The sequence below is a fragment of the Monodelphis domestica genome, chromosome 3, assembly GCF_027887165.1.
Source record: "Monodelphis domestica isolate mMonDom1 chromosome 3, mMonDom1.pri, whole genome shotgun sequence".
In the NCBI taxonomy this organism is placed as follows: Eukaryota; Metazoa; Chordata; class Mammalia; order Didelphimorphia; family Didelphidae; genus Monodelphis; species Monodelphis domestica.
Window position 1 is genome coordinate 123,939,371 of NC_077229.1, and position 16,071 is coordinate 123,955,441.

At 39.1% G+C, this 16,071-nt stretch overlaps 1 protein-coding gene across 1 annotated transcript in view; it reads right to left on the bottom strand.

The window, feature by feature from the left end:
- Positions 1 to 12,705: 12,705 nt before the first annotated feature.
- The window catches only part of TG (thyroglobulin), a 384,892-nt gene continuing 381,526 nt past the window's right edge, over positions 12,706 to 16,071 (bottom strand). Inside the window, exons 47-48 of the mRNA XM_056821020.1 lie at positions 15,040 to 15,230; positions 12,706 to 12,975 (exon numbers count right to left, since the gene is read on the bottom strand). Of these exons, the coding sequence (XP_056676998.1) occupies positions 12,866 to 12,975; positions 15,040 to 15,230 (301 nt within the window). The 3' untranslated portion in view covers positions 12,706 to 12,865. The remainder of the gene's footprint in view (positions 12,976 to 15,039; positions 15,231 to 16,071) is intronic.

The window sequence follows — 16,071 nt, forward strand, 5'->3', positions numbered from 1 at the left end:
TTTCTCCAGACTCTCTCTTATCCTGGTTACTGTCTTCTGGATTTGTTCCAGTTGATTCATGTCTTTTCTAAAATGTGAGATTCAGAACTGAACACAATACTCCCTCCCTCTGAATACTGTGAGCAATGTTCTAATAAGACAGAGAGTAGAACACTTGAGGCTCTTAGAAGGACATCTTTAAAAATCTTAAATTTCTAGAGGAATGTAAGCTATCATCACTCTTCTTCGGTCACTAAACTTGGATTTGAGTACATGGTCTTGGTATTTATTTCCAAGTTTCTTCTTCTCTGGACATCCTAGTCAAAAATGAACAAACAATCAAACGCAACATATTCTAGAGTCTATTTCAAAGGTGAGAGAGAGAGAGAGTGTAGTGTGGTGAATAAAGTTAGCTAGGATCTAGGAAGACCTTAATTCAAGAAATATCTCTGTTATCCACTGTCTGTGTGACCACGAGCAAGCCACTTAAATTCAATCTGCCTCGGTTTCCTCAACTATAAAATATGGATAATAATAGCATGTATCTCTTAGAGTAATAAAGAAATGAGATAATATTTATAAATCACCTAGCATAATTCCTGATGCATAATAAGCATATTATATGTAATAGAAAATAAATATAAAAAGATAAAATAATATAAAATAAAAAAAAAACTTAATAAATGCTTATTCCCATCTGTTCCCATGAGCTCAGGACCTTTTATATAGAAGATTCTTTGTTGAATTGAATTATGCTTCTTGAATGAATTCTGTATACCTCAACTTGCTACACAATGATATTATTATTTTTATTCTCATTCTTCTCACTTTATATCTGATGCAGTTCTGATAGAACTAGCCTTGAACAAGTCCTTATCCTACTATTGTTCTTTTACAGTTAATGTTTGGTGGATTGAAATATGTAATATTTTTATAGTTGAATAAAAGGATTGGGATATGATGATGGTTACGAATAATGAAAAGAATTTATTAAGTGGTTACTATGAATTAGTTACTTTGCTAGGCAAAACAAATTCTAAAAGAAAGCAGACAATACATATTGTGTGTTGGTGGCTAGGGAAAGGAGCTTTGCTTTGGATAGTGTTCAGGTGGGTGAGTGAAGCCATATGGGAGATCATCATCTTGTTCTTTCTAAAAAAAAAATGGTGGTAGTGATTTGATTACTTCACCCTTAGCAAAAGTGAAAAAATGTGTAGGGTAGCCAGGGGACGGAGAGAGAGTAAAATTTCTGGGGTGAAGCATACATGAGGTCTTTCAGTTGCCTCCCTTCATATAATAAATTCTCACTAATAAGAGAACATGACCCCAGGATGAGAGCTCTAGCAGCAGCAGTAATATGGTGGCATGGGAGGAAGATAGCTAAATATGAATGGGGTCAAGGGCCAACGAGATAATGATAGCATGCCAAAAGTCGGGCAATCAACAAACATTATTAAAGTATTAAGTGCTTACTATATGCCTCTTGGCTACCCCACTATTTAGTGCAACCAACCATAGATCTCAGTAAGAGTTCAAACATTTTTAATCTCTTTGTTTAAATATGGAATTTGATATATACTCTGTGAACATTGTAGCCTTTGGCAACCTCAGATGGAGAAAAAGGAAGGTCCCATTATAAGGAACTCTTTCTACACAGTCCAGGTTTACTTAATGGAGTCACCAGAGAATTATTAATTTAATTGCTTTACAAAAGGATTTATTATAGTGTTCTTTTAGAGAGCAAGCTTTTCTGAGGTAATTAATTTAGGATTCAAGTATTTTACATAGGACTTCTCTACCATATGTAACCTAGAATTGCCTGACCAGAATGTTGATTGTTGTGGGGAAAGGCTGTTCTTCCTCAGTTTATTTCATTATTATTCAATATAGAAGTCTACTTCAATGAGAGTTAGTACATTGTAGTGGATAGAAGGCCAGACTTGGCATCTATCATATCCTAAACTAGTTCAATTGTTTCAATCATGTTCAATTCTTCATGATCTTATCTGAGGTTTTCTTAGCAAAGATACTGGAGTAGTTCACCATTTCCTTCTCCAGCTTATTTTACAGATGAGGAAACTGAGGCAAATATGGTTAAGTGACTTGCCCAAGGTCAGATAGATAGTTAAGTGTCTGATGCCAGATTTGAACTCAGGTATCCCTGACTCCAGGCTTGAGATTCTCTCCACTATGCCACCTAAAGAGAATGTAAATGAGGAAATCAGGGAAATGTTGGGGTGACAGAATAATATTTCACTTTTCTTTAATGCTTTTAAGTTTACAATGTTCTTTCCTCACAATATCCTTGTAAGCAGTATTGTGTAATGATTAGTGAGAGATGATCTGGGGTTAAAAGAACCAGGGCTCAAGTCCCACAGAGGACATATTGGTTATGTGACCCAGGCCAATCAGGTGTCCTAGCCTACTCTTTCAAAGATGATAAGATTCAGAGGAAGTAGGCTTCATTTCCTCCTCCTCCTGCACCTTCTCTGACAACCATTGTCCAATCTGGGGAAACTCAAGTCTTCATTCTCCAGATTGGTAACTGGCCAAGCAGAACATTGTCTTAGAAAGGGATCCAGCCAAGTTTCACTTCACACCTGGCTCAATTGTACAGACGCTTTTCATATTCCTTCTATTCCTCCTTCTCTTTGATGTTTGTCTTGGTCCCCATTGACCTCTTTCCCCCCCAGTCTTTCAGTTCCCCTCTTTATGTATTGTCTTCCCCTCTTAGAATTTAAACTCCTTGAGAATAGGAGTTATTTTATTTGCTTGTATTTGTATCCTGAGTGCTTAGTATAATACCTAATAAGCAATAAAGGCTGAATAAGTGCTTTCTTTGTCTATGTCTGTCTCTTTATCTCTATCTCTTCCTCTCTTTATCTTTTTCTCTTTCCCTTTCTGTGCATTTCTATCATCTCTCTCTCTCTCTGTGTCTATCTGTCTATCTATCTATCTATCTATCTATCTATCTATCTATCTATCTCTTTGTCTGTCTATCTATCTTTTTTTTAAACCCTTATCTTCCATCTTGGAATCAATATCATGTATTGTTTCCAAGGCAGAAGAGGATTAAGGGCTAGGCAATGTTGGTTAAGTGACTTGCTTAGGGTCACACAGCTAGGAAGTATCTTATGCCAGATCTGAACCCCCCGACTTCCTGTCTCTGGGCCTGGCTCTCAATTCACTGAGCCACCTAGCTGCCTCCTCTGTCTATCTATCTTAATGGAATCACACATCTCGTCCTGTGTCTAGTCTTTTTTTTTTTTTTGAAGTGAAAACTTAATAAAGTCTTTGATCACATCTTGATATTATTATTTCCCCCATTTTTCAAATGAACAAACTGACACCTAGAAATATTAATTGGATGTAGCCACTGTTTGGGAATCAGAGGAATAGACTTAGTTCTCCTGTCTCCAAGTGTAGGGCCTTTCCCCATGCCACTATGCCACTAGAGAAGGTAGCAGAGGTAACTGGCTTGATTGGCTGATGCCTTATAGTGTTAAACAGATATTCCTTTCTGTTCTCATCCTTGTCACTGAAAATTTTCAAGACATGCTAGAGTCTTCGTGCTTGTTATAGTTGATATCCAGCTTAATTGATATGACTGAACCTTTATAAGATGATTAAGAGCTTTCATTTTTTCAGGCTCTTTGCTCTCAATATATCTTCTCATGCTTTGAGACTGAAATCTGGGAGTTTTAGGAGACTGATATTAAAATCTAGGTTGGCAGGGAGGGGTTAATAGCACAATAGTTGAACATAATGGCAGCCCAGGATTAAAGATAAAATCAAGGTTTGGTCTGGATTATTCTAGTGGCATATGGGGAGGGGACCTGGATTTAATTTTCACCCATCCAAACCAATCCAAATTCAATTAATATTTGCTCAATGTCTGCTATGTGTAAGACCCTGAGCCAAGTGGAAATTACATTTTTCCTATCTTTTAGGCATTTTCAATGAATTTGGGTTGGGCGGGAAGGTTACAACATATCATGAATAAGAATCATATAAAATAGAATATGACAGGAGCAAAGAAGAAATATGAACAATACATTCTTGGAAAATGTGGAGAATTCAAGATCACTTTCAGCTGAGGGATAAGGAGATGCAGAAAAAGCAGACCTTAAAGGAAAAGAAAGATTTCAATAGGCAGAGATTTGGTAGGAACTCATTCCAGGAATGGAGGAGAGCCTACACGAATTTGGAACAGGTCAACTGGATTAGTCTATTTTGGCTGAACATGGAATAATAAGGGGAATAGTGTGAAATAATGTTAGATCCAAGTTTTGAAGAGTCTTAAATGCCCACTATGCCCGTTTTTTAGGCAACAACGACCCACTAAAGGTTTTTTAGGAAGGGCATAAAAACCATGGGTTAGGGGGGATTATTTTGTCTGCTGTAAAAGCTGTAAAAGTGGCATAATGGATAGAGAGGAATCAGAAAGATCAGTGTTCAAAGCCAGTCTCTGACATGTATTAGTTGTGTGACCTTAGGCAAGTCATTTAATCTATGTTTGCTTCAATTTCAGCTTGAGAAGGAAATGCAAACCACTCTAGTATCTTTGCCAAGAGAACCTCAAATAGGGTCACAAACAGTCAAAAACAACTAAAATAGTTGAACATTATGGTTATAGATATAAAAATCAGATTATATGTTATTTGCAAAGCACTTCACACAGTGCCTGGCACATAGAAAGTAATACCTAAATGCTATTATTATCATTATTATTGATATTATTATGGAGGAGAAAGTGACAGAGAGACCAATTAGGAATGTATGACAATAATCAAGATAAGGAGTAGTAAGGCACTGAACTGAAATGGTGGCTGTGCCAATGGAGAAATGGATGTAAAAAATAATTTGAAGGTAGAGTTGACAAGACTCAGAACTATGAAAAGTAAAGTAAAGAGAGAAGCTTTAGATGATATTGAGATGTCGATCTAACATTATTGGGAAGATGGTGGTAGAGTCTACAGACTGAAGAGAGTTTAGAGAAGGAACATGTGTAGGGATAAGAAGATTAGCTCAGTTTTGGACTTGCTGAGTTTGAGGTACTGTTAGGTCATCCAGATGGCACTACCCAAAGAGCAGCTGGAGATGTGATGTGCTCCAGAAAGAGCTCAGGGAGATAGACATAGATATTGCAATCATTTGCATGAAGGAGACAATTAAAACCACAGGAATGGATAAAATCAGCCAGGGAGAGAGGACAAAGAGAAGAGGTAGGCAATCAAAATCACTGACTTGCAGAATTTCAGGGTTAAAAGTGTCCACAGTAGCCAATTTATCTATCTTATAACTTTAAAAGAATCCCCTCTTCAACATATTTGACAATGAGTCAGCCCTAGATTAATGATAAGTAGTGAACAGCCCACTTCCTCCAGAGGCATCCCATTCCACTTTTTGACATCTCTAATGGTTAAAGAGTTATTTCTTGACTTCAAGTTGGTGTCTTTGCCACCTTTACCCATCACTTTTTTGCCTGTAGGGCCAATAGAAGAAATCTAATCACTCTTCTGACAGCCCATTAAACACTTGAAAACAGTTAAGATTTTTCTCTCAACTTTCTCTAGATTAAACATTCCCAGTTCAGTTCCTTTAGCTGAAATTTGGAGGGTATGAGCTTGATGTCCTTCACCAACTAGGTTGCTCTCCTATATGGAAATTGGTAAGGGAAAAAAAGAAGAAAGGAGAAAAGGAAAGCAAGAAGAAGAAAAGAAAGTGATGAAGAAGGAAGGTGGGGAAAAGAGGGCATATGGAGAGGAGGAGAGGAAAGGTGAGGGAAGAGGAGAGGAAAAGAGAAAGGGAAGCCAAGGAAGATTCATTCAGGAATACTCCTACTTAGGGGCTAGGATGAAGACATGGAATAAAATTGAGAAGAATTTATCAAGAGAAAATCAGGAGAGAAAGTATACCAGAAGCTGAGAGAATATTTATAAAGAGGTGATACACAATGTTGATTGCCACAGGAGAGGATGAGGACTATGAGAAGATCATATGCTTGGTAGTTTTTAGGTGCATGTGTTTGGAGGGCTCATTTTTTTTTGCCATTTTATGGACAGAAACCAAATTATACAAAGTTAGGGAGAAAATGGCGGGTGAGGAAATTGATAGTGTGTACTAGAACTCAATAGAGTAGAATCACTTCTCATCCCATTCCATTACCTTACAGTCTATTCCCTGTACAATTTTAGTTGGATTTTGGAAGATGACTGAATTTTCACTCTACCCTTCCCTATTCTACCCTCACCTACCCGACACGTGCACATATTTCTTGATTGGAGATAGTTTATGGCTATACTATTTTAACATTCTAACCAAAGTCTCTCTGAAGAACTTTGGTATCCATTGTGATACGTGATAGATGCTGACCCAGGACGATGTAGCATGGTGTGCCCACATCAGAGAAAATACTAGGCTCTATGAGCAAAAGAGAATTGCAGACATCTTTATCCCAAATGTTCAGATGGGCTATCTGTGCCTGATCTGTGATAGATAGAGCCTTCCAAGCTCATATTGGTCTATCGGCCACAGTCAGACACACTGTACATCAATCCCAACATAGTGATGTCATTCTGGCCCTCTTTGAGTATAAAGGATGACAAGCAAACAAATCCTCTAACTGGTCTTTCTGTGATCAGGATTAGGTAGTATTCCTTAGAGAAAAATTCATTGAATTTGAGGTCAGAAGACTACCACCACCACCACCACCACCACCACTCCTCCCCCTCTTTCTTTTCCTCCTCCTCCTCCTCCTCCTCCTCCTTTTCCTCCTTCTTCTCCTCCTCTTCTTTCTTCTCCTCCTCCTCCTATTCTTGCTCCCATTATCAGGAACAGCAGCAATTTGTTAGACTTATAACTTATCATTCAGGAAAGTCAAATTTTCTCCCTTGCCCTTGTGCTACTCCAGAGGAAATGGGAAGTTTTGAAATTCCTCATTTTAAAAATAAACTTGGTTTTGTATGATTTTTAAAGGACTCTTACGGCTTTAAATCCTATGACTTATGGAATGATGCAAGAGGAAGTAAACTTGGTCAATCAAGATGGATCTTCTTGACATTTGACATGACCTTGACCTTTAACGGAGGGCACAAGAATTCTGACTCTTGCTCTTTTCCAACCAAGGAATGAATTTTCTTCTTAATGACCTCACATTTTGTATCATTTCTATTACAATAAATTAGGTGCTGCCTTGTGACATCAGAGGAAGCAGCTGTTAAGGAAAGAACACTGGACTGACCTGGGTTCTAAGCCCTGCTCTGTCACAAATAAGCTATGTTATGCTATTTTGAGCAAGCCCCCATCTCTGAGTCTCCCCTTCTCCTTCAGATGAAGAATGAGGTTGTTGGCCTAGATGACTTTTAAGGTTCAGCTCTGTCATTTGGTGGGGCCAAAGGGTTTCTACAGGGTCCATTATAGAGCTATCTTGTGAATGGTAATTTTAGTTGAATTGGTCACATTTATACCTGGCTTGTCTTTCCAATTAGATTGCATGTGTCATGACAAGGACCATATCTTATATCCTTGCAGTTTTGCATTCTCTCCTCTTAACTCTCAACTTACTTTCTTGATTTCTGAGAACCTCACATTGCAAAAAGGTGAAAGCTTCTAAAAATTGGGAAGCTAGTGAGGCTGACATTTACATCTTATACCATGACATTTAGGGATGTTTTCCTCTCTGTCTCAAAGCACTGTTGGGTAATATAAAATGTTCTAGACTTAGGTTCAGAGTAGCTGCTCTAGAGTGTATGAACTGTGCTACCTTGAACAGTTAAGTTCTCTGGGCCTCAATTTCCTCATCTGAAAAAAATGGATCATAGGATCATAGGTTTAGAATGAAAGGCATCTTAGATATTTACCAGCCCAGTGTAAACCTCAAAATTTCTCAGACTTATGAATGTTAGGGTTTTCCCCCATTGGGGAATCTTCTACTTTAAAAAATTCCCTAGCAGATGGTGAGAACTCTACTTGAGTGTGGGGGCTCCTAGCTATGGGAGTGTCCCTGCTCCACCCTACTTAAGACTGCTTTAGGACAGAAAACAGCTTGCTAAACAATGAAAGTACTTTGATCCATGCTTATGGAAGGGACAGGAAGTTCTTTGAGTCATGACTGTTTTAGAATTGATACAATGGGATACTAAGTACCTATAAAGGTGGGGCAACTTGTAAACTACTTAAACCTAAAAGGGTGATAACTTATTCAGAGGTTTTTTCTTAATGAAAATTGTCGATACAGCAGCATTTTTTCCTGACTTACTAAAGAGATTAAAACTACTCAGCTGTGAATTCAAAGTGGGCGGTCCTTTAGAAACATCTACAGTGATTGGTAGATGTAAGGACTTAGGGGAGGTGACAGAGGAGATTTTGCCCTTAAAAATAAGAGCTTGGATCTCATTCAGGGATCTGGATTTCTGACTCTCATTCTGAAGGAGAGCTCCTTGAGGAGCTCCTCTGAGGGGCTCTGTCCCTCTGGGGTAGGACCTCTGGAGGCTCTTGAGAGAGGCCCTTTGAAACAATCTCTGGCTGGAAGACTCTTTGAGGAAGGATGCTGGCCTGGTGTCACTAGTAACCTTGTTTAGTCAGACCTTGTGGTGAGTGTTAAAAAACTGACTGATTTCTCTTTTAAGACTCAGGTCTAGGCCATATTGGCTTGAGGCCCTTCGTACTTATTCCTTTCTTACTCTCTCTCTCTTTCTTTGATTACTCATTGTATTGTTAATTAAAATCTCTATAAAAACCCAATTGACTTGGGTATTTGAATAATTGGGAATATTTCCCTGGCGACCACCTTATATTTGATTTTAAAACCCAAGACACTGTAGTGAAACATATTTCTGCAGTCAAATTTACTCACCCTCTCTTATATCTATCACAATTTATATCTTCCACTATTTTAATCACTACAGTTTAAGACCTCAACCATTTTAAATCTCACACCAGTCACTGGCAGCTAGGTGGCACAGGGGATAGCATGAAAGGCTTGGAGTCAAGAAAACACATCATCTTCTTGAGTTCAGACATTTACCAACTATGACCTTGGGCAAGTAGCTTAACCCTGTTTTGCTCAGTCGCTCACCTATAAAATGAGCTGGAGAAGGAAATGGCCAACCACTCCAGTGTCTTCACCAAGAACACCCCAGGGGGGTTCACAAAGAATAAGAAATGACTGAGATAACTGAACAACTGTTCAATCCCTTCATTTCATGAATGAGGAATCATTTGTTTTAAAATTTTATAAGTAAAACATAATTCTTCTCCTTGGTGTTGCCCTAGCAGTTCCCACTTCTGTCATTTGGCCTTTTTACTTGCTCTCCTCAAGGATATCAGGAGGTGGTGGCCAAACCATAAAAGGGACTGACCCACATTTGGTAACTTGGTTTTGATTGTGAAATAGGAATATGTTGGGTCCTCCTCATGCTAGGACTATCTAGGACCAGTGTGTTGTTTTTTAATCAACCTAAAGAACTCCGAATTATAGAGGGAATTAATGATATTAATAATTACTCATATTTGTATAATTTTCCAATATTAAAAAGTTATTTATTTATAACATTGCAGTGAAGTCATTAGTGAAATTATCTGTACTTTATCTATGAGGAAATTGAAGTGCTTAAATTGGGATTCAAATCCAGGCCTGCTGATTCATCTAGTGTTTTCTAGGCTATGTTAGGTTTCAGTCATGTTGGCCAGGCACAAAAAAGAGGGCACCATAGAGCCATAACTAAGATAGGATGACTGGGGCTTTGTCCCAGGGAATTGACATTCAAGGGGATATTCTTCTTCCCTATGGTAGGTAGTTCTTTTCCTTTAGCTGTGTGTCTCTCCACAGACATGTCCCCTTTGCTAAGCCCTGGACAATGAATTATTGTCAATGTCACTCCCTTGTTCCATGATTGTGCCCATTCTGGAAAGATGTCCCAGAGTCCCTCTCTGCCTGAAAATTGGCAATACTTGCATTAACTGGAACCAGGGGTGATGGGATATTCCTTGAGTTCCATAAAAGCAGTTTTAGGATATTAATTCACCTTTCTCTCCCTTTCTACCCACCCCTGCTCAAGCCTTCCCCTATCCTCCAATAGAAGAATTGGTTCTAGGTGAAAGAATTCTCTGATAGCTCTGACATACCATGCCCTAGTTGCTGACATCATGTTCCTTGTGTCAAGACATGTCCATACTCGGGAACTCTTCAAATGCATCAAAAACATCCTGAGACACTTGGAGTACCACAGCAGATGCTTTCTCTATTGGCTATCATTCTCAGCGCCAAGTCTAGCCCTTTAAAAATGGTCAACTCTCAATCAGTCATGCTAAAGGAGAGGGCTCAGCTAGCAGGAAGATCATCCTCCATTTTCCTAGTCAGTCACTTTCAGTCATGTCTGACTCTTTGTGACCTGAATTGGGTTTGTTTTTTTTTGGCAAAGATACTGGAGTGGCAATTTGCCATTTCCTTCTCCAGTTCATTTTACAGAGGAGGAAACTGAGACAAATAGGGTAAAGTATCTTGGATAATTCCAAATAGGATAATTCCCCAAATACTTTAAACAGGGAATTTCCTTTAAAGTAATGATGTTGGGGAAAAACAGGAACTTAGGTTATTGATTAATCAAGTTAAATAAGGCTATATTTATTATGTTTGGAGGGCAGTGGGATATATGAGTTGTTCTGTAATATTTGGACTTCTGTTCACCAGCTCTGCTGTAACAGGGCTTTTCTGAACTTGACTTTGGGATGTATTCTTCTGTGACTTCTTTTTTTTTAACAACAGATTTTTATTCTCAGTTATGTTCCACTTAGATTTGTATTAATGTCAGGCAAGGTTTTGTAAATAAAATCTTAGCACTAGAAGACCTCACAGGTTGGGCCATCTAAACAAGAACGCTTTCTATGCTGTTCCTGACTTATTCTATTTTTAAAAAACCCTTACCTTCTGTCTTAGAATCAATACTGTGTATTAATTCTAAGGCAAAAGAGTGGTAAAGGCTAGTCAATGAGGGTTAAGTGACTTGCCCAGGGTCACCCAGGTGAGAGAGTCTAAGTCCAGATTTGAACCCAGGACCTCCCATCTCTAGGTCTGTCTCTCAATCTACTGAGCTACCCAGCTGCCCCCTGTTCTTGACTTCTATATGATGCCCTTCAATGATGCAAAAGTCATTATCTCTCAAGGCTTCCCATTTTATTTTTGGAGAATTCTGATTAAGGAGTTTTCTCTTAAATGGAGTACCACTTGGCAATGTCCACCATTGGTGCTAGAGTTCTATATAAATTGGATATCTTTTTCATGTGATAGTCTTTCAAATACTTGGAGAAAGTTATTACATTTGTTCAATCATCTAGACTATACATTCTTTTAACAAAAATGCTGGGTCCCTAATAATTAAAAAATTGATTTATATTCAGATTGCTTAGTTTTAAATTCTTACATCATATTAGTTTGCCTTATCTATGTGGATTCTCATTTGCTATCCATTCTAAATCCTTTCTAAAATATAGCACCCCAAGACTAAAAAGAACCTATTTGTAGATGTGGTTTGACCAGTTTAGAGGGTAGTAGAACCATCACCAATCTTCTTCTAGATCCCTTCCAATTTTAAACCAACCATTCAATCAATAAACATTTATTAAACACCTATTGTGTACCGGGTATTGTGCTACTTAAGGATACAAAAAGAGGCAAAAAATAGTCCCTACACTCAAGAAACTTAAAATATTACTCTATGATCTATGAACCCTCAGGCTTTTATTCCACAAATGGGTGTCTAGCCCTGGCTCCCTGATTTTGTACTTGTGAAGCTGATTTGTAAAATACAAGTGTTAGACTTTATATTTATTTTTATTAAATTTAATGTGAATTCACAGCCCATTCTTCTAGTCCGTAAGATATTCTTGGAACAAAATTTGGTCATCCAAATTGTTAGTTGTCCCTCTCAGCTTCAAGGCTCCTAAAAATCTGAGAGGCAAAGCCATCTGTGCTTTTATCCTTGCCATTAAAAAAAGGGGGGGGGCAGCTTTCAGTTACAAATAAGGAAACTAAAGCAGTTAAATGATTTGCTGGTTACCCCCAGGCGTCAGGAGCAGAGCTAGGGCTCTCAATGACCTCATCACACGTCATGCTAATACTTTACTCCTGACAAGGTGTTTTCTTACCCATCACCTTGTCTGACCTTCACAGTGACCCCATGAGATCAACTACCAGGAAGATTAGCTTCAATTTTGTTAGTCAGTCATTTTCAGTCATGTCTGACTCTTTGTGAACTGATTTGGGATTTTCTTGGAAAAGCTATTAGAATGGCAATTTGCCATTTCCTTCTCCAGTTCATTTTACAGATGAGGAAACTGAGGCAAATAGGGTAAAGCGACTTGCTCAATAAGTATTTGAGGCAAGATCTGAACTCACATCTTCCTGACCCCAGGTCCTGTGCCCTACCTATCTATCTCAATTGATCCTCTATTTTCACATGAGGAAATGGATTGGGAGTACTTAGATTATTTTCTCACAGTCTAAAGGCTAACAAGTAGTCATTTAGGGGCTATAAGGCAGCACCCTAATTCCCTGATCTGTCTTCATTCTACTATATCACCCACAACTGTGGTGGAATCAGGGAATGTAGGGAAGCTATTTGTCTCAAAGCATGATGGGAGAATGGTGGACAAGAATTAAAAACTCATTGAGGAAAAATAAGTCCTTGTAATAGATAATCCCTTTTAAAGAAATCAAACTCACAATTATTATTTGTTTATGCAAATTTATTTATTCATGCATGATGAATTGTTATTAGAGACATAAAGGTGGCACAGTGATGGGGGAGAAAGAGAGACGATCTTTGTAGCTATGAGAAATAGCCAAATATGATTTAAATCAATGATTCTCAGTGTGACATTCTCGTTATTTGCTGTAGCTTTTTTGACCCTCCTCAGGGACACCGAGGTGTGATTGGAGCTCCACAGACCCAAGCTCCTCTTCTGCCACCAATGGCTGTTGGCTCTCAGCTTCACCTGAAAAAAAAAAGAGGGGAAACAGGTAATGATGTGACAACGTGGAATCAGACTTGGAAGACCCTCAGAAGAGAAAATGTTGGAGGTGGATGAGACCTTACAACATCAAATGGTAGAATATAGAACTTGGTGTGCATCAGAGCTGGAAAGGACTTTAGAGATCATACATTCTAAATTCTCATCGTACAGATGGAAAAACTGAAGACCCAAGAGTCCGAGTGATTTATTTGCTTATTGTCACACAGCTAAATAAGTGGCAGATTCAGAATTCAATCCCAGAACTTCTCATATTTCGTCCTGCACTTTCCCTTTGCTAGACCCGTAGCCATTGCTCTCTTCAGTTTGCTTCAACATCTGCCCAGGCAGAGAGCTGAGGGCTGGCTTCCAGCCCCGGAAGTGGAGTAGAAGTCATACTGCCCATTGACAGCTAAAGGCAAATGGCCCCAGACACAAATGTTTCCAGGGACTTCCCATCTCTAGGTCTTGCTCTCAATCCACTTGAACCATCCAGCTGCCCCCTCCACCTTTTCTTTAATGATCTCATATGAAGATTTCTCGGGAATACTTTCTGCCACCTTGATGCCTTTGCTCATACAGTTTGAAGTCCTTCTATCTCTTTTCTATTCATTGAATTCCTATTTGTTGGGGAAGCATGGTGGCTCCTTGGATAGAGAGCCAGGCATGAAGATGGAAGGTCCTAGGTTCAAATCTGGCCTCAGACACTTCCTAGTGGCATGACACCAGGGAAGTCACTTCACCTCCATTGCCTAGTACTTTCAGTTCTTTTGCTTTGGAACTGATACCTTGTATTGATTCTAAGATGGAAGGTAAGGTTTTTAAAAAAAGAAATCCTACTTGTCTTTCCAGTCCCAGCCCTGGGCTCTTTTCCTCCATGGAAATGTCCTTTACCAGGCCATATGGCCACAGAAACTTTAAAATGAATAGACCTTCGGAGACCATCAAATTCTAATTGATCTTACAGATAAGGAAACTGAGGCCAGAGAGGCAGAGTAATTTGTCCAAAGTAAATTTCAAAGTCAGGATTCGAAGCAATGTCTTCTGACTCCATAGCCAGGGTTCTTTCCATAACCAACCCATCCCAGAGTTCCTTCCCTCTGCTCTCAACCCCTAGAATCACTGCAGAGAGAACCAGGCTTAGTGCTTAGTAAATGAGGCAAAATATGCAAAGTGTTCTGCAAGTTTTGAAGTGTTATAAAAAGATTAGTTGTCCTTATCATTGTCATGCTCATTTCTAGAATCATAGAATGAGTTGAAAAGGAGTTCAGAGATCATCTCATCCAAATGAAGAAACTGAAGTCTACCTAGGGAAAGTGACTTGCCTGGGATCACACAGCCAGCTAACACAGAGTTAATATTAAAATCTTTCACTGGTAAAGAACTTCATGGTTTATAGAGGAGTTTTTATAACCATTTTATGATTTGATATAGCAACTCACTCACAGTTACATAGTTATGCTGGGGCAGCTGGTGGTACTAGTCCTGGAGACAGGAGAGACCTGAGTTCAAATCTAACCTCAGATACTTGTTTTTGGATCCTGAGCAAGTCACTTAATCATTATCTGCCTCAATTTCCTTTTCTGTAAAATGGGGATAATAGTAGCAACTACTTCCCAGGTAGAGTTTGTGAGGATAAAACAAGATGATGTTTGTAAAATGCTTAATAAACCTTGAAACTCTCTACAAATCCTGTTGTTATTATTAATTGTTGGCTGGTTATACTAAGTTGGAAAGTCACCCTTGCAGACTTGAGGTGAGTCAGCTGAAGACTAATCTCCTAAATTTGGAGAGGCAGATCATGAGGTTGATTAAAAGGTCAAAGACCACTTACTAATTCATGGAGAGTTTGCAGCGACTGGATTTGTGTTCATTATTTATTCATTTAATCTACTTATTTATCTTTCTTATTTTGTTTTTATTTTTGATTTTGTGTCCTCAGCCCTCAGTTCCGTGCTGGAACATACATAAATGCTTGTTCACTTGACCTGGTGACAAGGCTAAATTAATATCCTATTTCAAACTGAGTCCCACACTCAGTGCATTTACCTGTAGATGCTTTCAGTGTTTGGATGTACTTAGACCAGAAGGAACATTCGGCTTTTTTCAATCCCCGCTGGTTTGGAAGTCCAGGACTGAATTCTTTGTAGTTATCGCCATTAGTGTGGGGTAGGAATTCTGGCCACAAGGCTGTAGTCTCTAGTATCTTCCTAGAGAAGTCATAAGGATAATTGGGATTTCTGGGTAAAAGAAAAATAATGAGGAGTCAGTTACTAAGGCCATTAGAGATCTTCTGGTCCAACTTTTCATATTACAAATGAGGAAACTAAGGACCAGAAAACTGATGAGCTGGTTGTGGTGGCACAGACACTCTCAGCTCCTGGCAGGGCTGAAGCTGTTGGATTGCTTGTGAATACACTAATCCTAGCCTTAGCACCAATATGGTTTTCTACCTTCCTCACCCCAACCCCCAATGTTGGGATCTACTTGGCTGCTGAAGAAAGAGTAGACTGGTCTGTGTTGGAGATGGGACAGGTTAAAGCTCTTATGCTAATGGGATTGCCAGTGGTACTGGAACCATGAATGCTCACTGCACGTCTACTCTAGGTGAGATAGGAATGACTGCCTAAAAAGGAAAAAAGAAAGGAAAGAAGGAAGGGAGGGAGGAAAGAAGGAAGGAAGGGAGGAAGGAAGGAAGGAAGGAAGGAAGGAAGGAAGGAAGGAAGGAAGGAAGGAAAGAAGGAAAGAGGGTAGGTGGGAAAGGAGGAGGGAAGTAAGGGAAGAAGGAAGGAGGGAAGGAAGGAGGGAAAGAGGGAAGGTGAGAAAGAAGGAAGGAGGGAAGGTGGGAAGGAAGGAAGCGAGGAAGCATGGAAAGTAGCAAGGAAGGAAGGCAGGCAGAAATGATTAGCTCTAGGTTACATAGCCACAGTAGTAGCAGAAACGGTGCAAGAACTACATTTTTTATATTATACCATTTAGCCATCATTATCTTCAGTAGGGGACAGTTAGGTGGATAGAATACCAGGCCTGAAGTAAGGAAGGCTAATCTTTCTGAATTTGAATCTTACTAGCTATGTAACC